At 42.0% G+C, this 7,299-nt stretch overlaps 1 protein-coding gene across 1 annotated transcript; it reads right to left on the bottom strand.

The window, feature by feature from the left end:
- Nucleotides 1–5,707: 5,707 nt before the first annotated feature.
- Nucleotides 5,708–5,892, bottom strand: LOC307108408 (metallothionein-1L-like; the record flags this gene model as incomplete). Its single annotated transcript, XM_079786392.1, has 1 exon — nt 5,708–5,892. The coding sequence occupies exon 1, from the start codon at nt 5,885–5,887 to the stop codon at nt 5,708–5,710; it is 180 nt and encodes a 59-aa protein (XP_079642518.1). The 5' UTR covers nt 5,888–5,892.
- Between the last annotated feature and the right edge of the window lie 1,407 nt (nt 5,893–7,299).

Raw genomic sequence — 7,299 nt, forward strand, 5'->3', positions numbered from 1 at the left:
AAATAGCTCCCAGCTTTCAGATGAGAAATGTAGGGAGCAGGTGTTGTTCCAGGAGCATCCAGAAGCACTTGAGCGCAGCACACCCAGGGCACAGACTTTAGACTGAATGGTCAATGGGTGGATGGGTTCCTCAAGGACCCAGCACTCAGTGTCCCAGGCTTGGGAACCTAGATGAGAAGAGCGAGAATCTCCTGCATGAATTTCACCCTCATTGTGGGGCTCACCAGCCTGGGGAGCCAAGATGCCCTATGGCTGGAGCAACTTGGAGACAGTGGAGACTCAAAGAGGGACAGCGGCATTATCTGGGGGCAACAGCAACAGCGAACGGGGACCTTCACTTCTTGGTTGTGGAAGTCAGACTGTCAAGCCCTTTCCCTTCTCTCCCCAACCTCTTCCTCAGATACCTGGGACTGCGTAAGGCTTCTTTTATTCCGTTTCTGTTTTTCCTTTAACAATCCAGGGAAGATAGAGGTGGGGAACAAGCCAATTCTTAAATTATGGAAACTTGAAATAAAAGTTACAGTACTTGCGCCGTGAGTTATGTGGCATAACTGATGCCTGTTATAATTGAAGTAGGTGTGATTGATGTAGAAAGAAGGAATGGGAACTCGCAGGTGCCTTGCTCCCAGTAGGGCCAGGCCCTAGGAAACCTCACAGGGTGATCATATTCATTATGTCAGCAGACCAGGTACTCGGTACATATTTGCCAAATAAATAAATAAATGGGGAGCCCTAACTGGTTTGGCTCAGTGGATAGAGCGTCAGCCTGCAGACTGAAGGGTCCTGGGTTCGATTCCGGTCAAGGGCACATGCCTGGGTTGTGGGCTCAATCCCCCGTGGGGGGCGTGCAGGAGGCAGCTGATCGATGATTCTCTCTCATCATTGATGTTTCTATCTCTCTCTCCCTTCCCCTTCCTCTCTGAAATCAATAAAAATATATTAAAAATAAATAAATGGGGAGAGAATTATACTGTCTCTCAAGGAAGGACTATTATATAAAATCACAGTGTCAAGAGTACATATATTCATATTTGTATATGTTAATATGTACATAAATATATATAATTGCATATATATACACATATGCGCCATAGGAGTAAGCACTCAGAGTTATGGAAAGAATGCTGTCTTCTGCAGGTATCTCATATATGCCCAGATTGATAACCCACTGTTTGGGGGGGCGGGTATGAGAGTGGAATAAGGCTGCTCAGAGGAGTAAGCTCTTTAATAGTCTCAGCTGAGAGAGCCCAACACTTTTTTTTTTAATGGTGGCCCTTGACCATGGATTTGGAATAGACAGCAGATCCAAAATAAGATCCCTAGTGTTCCAGAAGTTATTATTTATTAACTTGCAATAGACAGTGAGAGGCAATTACTTGATTGAATAGATGGTTCCACTCCAACTTGTGGATAAACATGCATATGATTTGTTTATTTTTAAGTTGGCCAGAACCTCCCAATTTATGTTTCTAACTAGTATCAGCTGTTTCATCTGCCCTGTCTAATTCATGGCCCTGAACGATCACCAGCATTTTTCTGTCACTGCCAGGCTCAGAAATGGCTGACACCAAGCTAGTGACCGTACATTGTCATTGGCCGGCTAGAGCCGAAAGGCCAGCTGTGATAGGCAACATGATGACCTGAATGTTAGACAGACAGGGGTCACAATTCTGCTTTGGCTTATCATCTTTATGCCCTTTTAAAGATTGCTAGCTCAACTTCTGGAACACTAGGGATCTTACATTGGAAATGTAGAGTGGAAATGAGAATACATTTCTTGTAAGGAGGTTGCAAACTGGTACACAATAGGTGCTCAATCACCTGATATCTCTTCCCTCAGACAGAACGTGAGTCTTGGTCCATGTACTCGGTTTATAGTTTTGGTGTGAAGACTAAGTAGCAGGGTTACTCGGCCATGAGTTCCTTGAGTTGGAGACTCTCCCACCTAGAGTGGTACGTTTGGTCTGAACACAGCACTTAGCGCAAGGTAGGTGCACAGACACTGTTTCTGCTTTGTCTTAGCTGAGGATTTTCCCGTCCTCTGGCCACATGGCTGCAGATGTGTCCTCAAACTCCACTCATCCAGGGCCATGGAATCATGTTTTGCTTTTAACATTTCTTGGATTTTACTTTAATGACTGTGCTGTTCAATATCTCCCTAGCCTGACTCAGCAATTCTCAAATGACATACTAAGTGCTCTTTCAAGTACATTAAAAGTTTATTGCTGAATAAAACTTAGGGTAAGCAAAGTGCTTAAAAACCAAACAAAAGGCATGCAATTAAAAGTGTTTGCTTAGCTTACAAATTCACGGGAGATTACTTAGTGATAGGAAATGTCTCAAGAAAAGTTAGGTCAACTAATTCCATCCTCTATCTTTTTCCATCTTCTCCCATACAGTTTGGTTAGGTTTGAGTAAAAATAAGAATAATAACAGCTAACATTTATTAGCTATGAGTGGTTCAGATATTAGGAGCTCCTACTGTGTGCCAGGCACTTAGTGTTTTTCATGTTTAACTCATTTGTTCCCATAATAACCTTATGTGGTGGGTGCTATTTTTGTCTCCACTTTACTGGTAAGGAAATTGGAGCACAGAGGGTTAAATATCCTGCCCAAGGTCACACAACTAGTATGTTGTATGGACAGGATTTAAACAGTAATCAGATCCGACGTCTAAATACTAGAAAGAGTCAATATTGAATGTTGCATCCAAAGAATACAAGAAGCTACCATCCACTGGGAAGACACACTTTGTCCTGTACAACTTTAGCCACATATTTCAATGTCATATTCTAATTCCCTTCCAATGAAGCCCAAATAAGAGAAACTGTACTCTTTAGGCAACACTGAACTGTAGATAAGAAAAATATTGAAAAGATCTGTTATCATTACCAAATATTATATAAGTACTTAGTGTGTGCATACGTATTTATTTGTTTCAGACACCTCTTGTTCACTCACCTCTTCAATTACTCTTGGCCTTACCTCTCATTGTAGCTGCCTCTACAGGGACAAGTTCTGCATTGGCGTCCACGGTTTCTTGCAGGTGCAACCTCCTATTTTATTGTTTTAGGTCCCTCTCACTTCCTATCCGTGGGCATCCCTGGAACAATTAGTACTCACAGGTGAAATCTGTAGAGGCAGACACCTGTATAACAACCCTGACCTATGGGACTGGCAGCTAGCAGACCCATGCTTCCCCCTTCTTACTCAGACTTACTGATGCCTCTGAGACACATTTCATAAGGCTCTCCAAAGGCTCATGGTATGAAGTGACCAGTCATCCACTGGGTGGCCAAGTTCTGGTGCAAGCTTGTGTTGGATTCCTCTCCTTCCCCATTTCCTTCCCTCATCCCTAGCTTTTCCTCTCTGCAGTCACGTTCTCAAATAAACTACTCATCATAAACATTCACCTCAGTTATTTCTTTGGGGGACACTAGGCCAAGACAAGCACAATTCCACTTATATTTTCTCTATTCAATTATTTATTTTATTGCTAAAATATAATACAAATTAGAACTTCCAAAGTAATATTGTAAGTTTCATTGCCTGTTAAAGGTCATGGCGTTAGTGTATAGCTTTTAAAAAATAAGAACTTTCTGTGGTAAAAGGTTTGCAGGCTGAGAAACATCTATTGCAGGCCAGCACTGGTCTGGTGATCAGAGCTGGTGATATAATGATTTATGTCATATGTGTCTGGAAAACAAATTGAAGTCGTTCTCCAAGCCAGATTCCAGTTTCCAGAGAAATTATATGGTATCACATACAAGTCTTAGTGGGGACATTATGACTTTTAAAGGGCATACATTTTATTAAATGTACAATGTACATATGTGAAATATTAATGGGGGTGATGTTGACTTATTCCATTTTTTAAATGAGGAAGATGATGGATGACTGTGGAATGATATATTGTGATTCCACTATCAAGTGGCAGTTTCTTTTGCTGATTCAAGTTCAAAGTCCCAATACTTCTCTGCCTAGCAAGCAAACGTTGCCATTTCTAAGCGGCTATTAATAATGTGGGCAGTGGAGAAGGGGAGGGGTAGGTCAAAATGTCACCTTGAGGCATCTTGGTCATCAATTGTTAGGATTCTCTGAAGCAGGGTTTCTCAACTTCAGCACTATTGATATTTATTCTTGGCTGGATAATTTTTGTTATGAGGAGCTCTCTTGTGCTTTGTAAGATACTAAGCAGCATCCCTGGCCAGTAGTATCGTCTACACTGAAGTCATGACAACCAAAAATGTCTATGGACATTGCCTAATGTCCCCTGCGGAACAAAATCACCCCTGGTTGAGAAATGCTCCCTTAGGGCAATGCACATCCTGATTGACTGGTGTGGTGGGTTACCTCACAATACAGAGCAGAAGGGTTCAAGGTCTTAGCGTGAGGTTCTTCTGGGAGGATACAGGACAGTGAAATGGTCAAGCCAAATCCCCAGCATGCACTGAGTAGGCCAAGATGGGTGGCCTAAAGCAGTGGTTCTTGAACTTTGGTGGTGCATGAGTTCCCTAGGGTGATTGTTAGAACAGATTCCTGGATCCCACCCCCAGCGAACCTAATTCAGTGAGCCTGGTGTCCTGATGAACCTGATTTGGTAAGTCTAATAATTTCGTTCCTCACAGCCTCTGTGACGATGCTGATACTGGGGGTTTGTGAACCACCCTTTAGCTTTAGACTAGAAGTTAGGAGACGCTGACTTGGGGCAAGTTACTTAAACTCGATTTGTTTCCTTTGAAGCAGAATGAGACAGATAAGTAGATAAACAAGCAAGAGAGGGAATAAGGGTAGAAAAATATAAAGAAGGCATTGGGGCAACTAGGGAGGCCAAGAAGCTTTTGTGTTGAAAGTGGCAGTATGTGGAGTCTCCTAAGTTGTGAACATTGTTACAGCTGCATTCAAAACATAGCCTTTAAATGAATTAATAACGTGTAACTCTGTGGGATAGAGAAGAGAGCATAAACCACAAACACTGGAAATTATAGCAGTGTTGATTGTATTGATTATTGTGTTATCTATTAATAATAAATATAGCATGAATCTATTTAGTTTTTTTCTCCTGTACATTTCATTAATCCTTGGGGACCATGAGAAGCAAAGTATTATCCAAAAGGCAAGACAAAAAGAAAAAAACCACACTAATTGAGGTTGCATTGCCATTATAAACTGAGTAAAGCAGCATCCGTGTCCTCATTTCCCATCCATGTGGCACTATTGAGGCTGAGTTTAGGAACAGACACGACGTGTTCTAGGTCAGCTTCTGGCCCAGTGTCGAAGCCGTCTCTTGGACCGCTGGAGAGGACAGTGAGGTGGTTTATGGGTTTAAAGGTGTTCATATCTAGGCTAATCTCATTTCTATTCTTGAGTCCCTACCTATGACCACTGGGTGAGCAAATGGCCCAAGCTATTCCAATCCTAATACCCAAATGCCCTATGGCCCCATTAAATGGACGAATAGGTGAGCATTATAATGATTAGTTTTATGTATCAACTTGGCTAGCTAGATTAATGAAACACTAATCTATATGTTGCTGTGAAGGTTTTTGGTGGTGTTGTTTTTTTTGAGTCTCAAAACATTTATTGTCATTCAAATATTTCATACAAAAAGGGACATAGCAACTGGGTCAGGGTTTATGAAAAAATATCTGAAAATGCAGGTTTGTAGGCATTTCTCTATTTACATCCGGGGCAGGCTCTCCCCACGTCACGCACAGCAGCTGCACTTGTCGGAGGCTCCTTTGCAGACGCAGCCCTGGGCGCACTTGGCACAGCCCACGGGGCAGCAGGTGCAGCAGCTCTTCTTGCAGGAGGTGCATTTGCACTCTTTACATTTGCTGGCACAGGCGCAGGAGCCACCAGTGGCGCAGGAGCAGTTGGGGTCCATTTCCATCAGAGGTGAGGCTTGAGATCCAAAGCAAGAGAAGAAAGGGTACTCGTTCTTGTCCAACGCGTGGTTGTGAAGGTATTTTGTAGATGTGATTACCATCTAAAATCAGTTGACTTAGCCCTAGCTGGCTTGGCTCAGTGGATAGAGCGTTGGCCTGTAGACTGAAAGGTATTGGGTTCGATTCTGGTCAAGGGCACATGCCTGGGTTTCGGGCTTGATCCCCAGTAGGAGGCATGCAAGAGGCAGCCAATCAATGATTCTCTCTCATCATTGGTATTTCTATCTCTCTCTCACTCTCCCTTTGTCTCTGAAATCCATAAAAATATATTAAAACATAAATAAATAAAATAAAATCAGTTACTTTAAAGAGTAACATTTAAAGTAAAGGTTATACTTGGTGATGTGGGTGGACCACAGTCAATCAGTTGAAAGCCTTCAGAGCAAAATCTGGGATTTGTCCAAAGAAGAAATCCTGCCCTAAGATTTCAGTCTTAACTCTTGCTGTGTTTCCGGCCTGCCAGTCTACCCTGCACATTTCAGACTTGTCAGTCCCCACAACTGGGTAAGCCAATTCCCTAAAATAACACTCTTAATATATATACACATATAGAGGGTGTCCCCCGAAATGTATACACAAACTTTGAATAGTTATAAAGGCAGTGTTTATTAAAATACATTTCATTTTCAAAATTGAGCTATCAGCTGTTAAAGTGTATATATATATATATATATATATATATATATATATATATATGTATATATATATATATATATATATATATATATATATATATATATATATATATTTGGGGGGGGGAGACCCTGTATGTTTCCTACTCCTTCTGTTTCTCATAAAAACTGACTGATACAGTATGTGACTAAGCTGAATCCATTAGAATCTTTTCCTAGGACTTAAGAAACCTCCTTTCATCTCTGGTTGGGAATCTTCAAGGATGTGGTAGAGCCCTGAGCAAATGTCCCACACAGGATCAGCTGGTTGGAGAGCAGTGATGCCCACATGACCCGATGCAGAGGCCAGAGATGGAGCTAGAGAGCACATGAGTCCTGTCCCAGGTCAGCTGGAGGTCAGCTGCAACCCCTCTCTTCCCGTAACTGGTTTACACGGGCATCCAACCTTCTTCTGGCTTAAGCTAAGTTGTAATGTGGTCTGTCACTTTCAGCAAGTTTTGGGGATTGGCAGGAAGTCAGTACTGGAGTTTCAGTTCTAAGGGTGTGTTTTTTGTTGGTTGGTTGGCTGGGGTTTTTTGTTTGTTTGTTTGTTTTTTGAGTCTCTTGAGACAATTTGGTATTAGGATTGTATACCTTTGAAGGCCATGGGGAATGATAGCTGCACCTGTCCTGGTTTCCCATGTAGAAAAACATACATGGCTCAAGCGATCATTGTTCTC

The sequence above is a fragment of the Cnephaeus nilssonii genome, assembly GCF_951640355.1.
Source record: "Cnephaeus nilssonii genome assembly, chromosome: 12".
In the NCBI taxonomy this organism is placed as follows: domain Eukaryota; kingdom Metazoa; phylum Chordata; class Mammalia; order Chiroptera; family Vespertilionidae; genus Cnephaeus; species Cnephaeus nilssonii.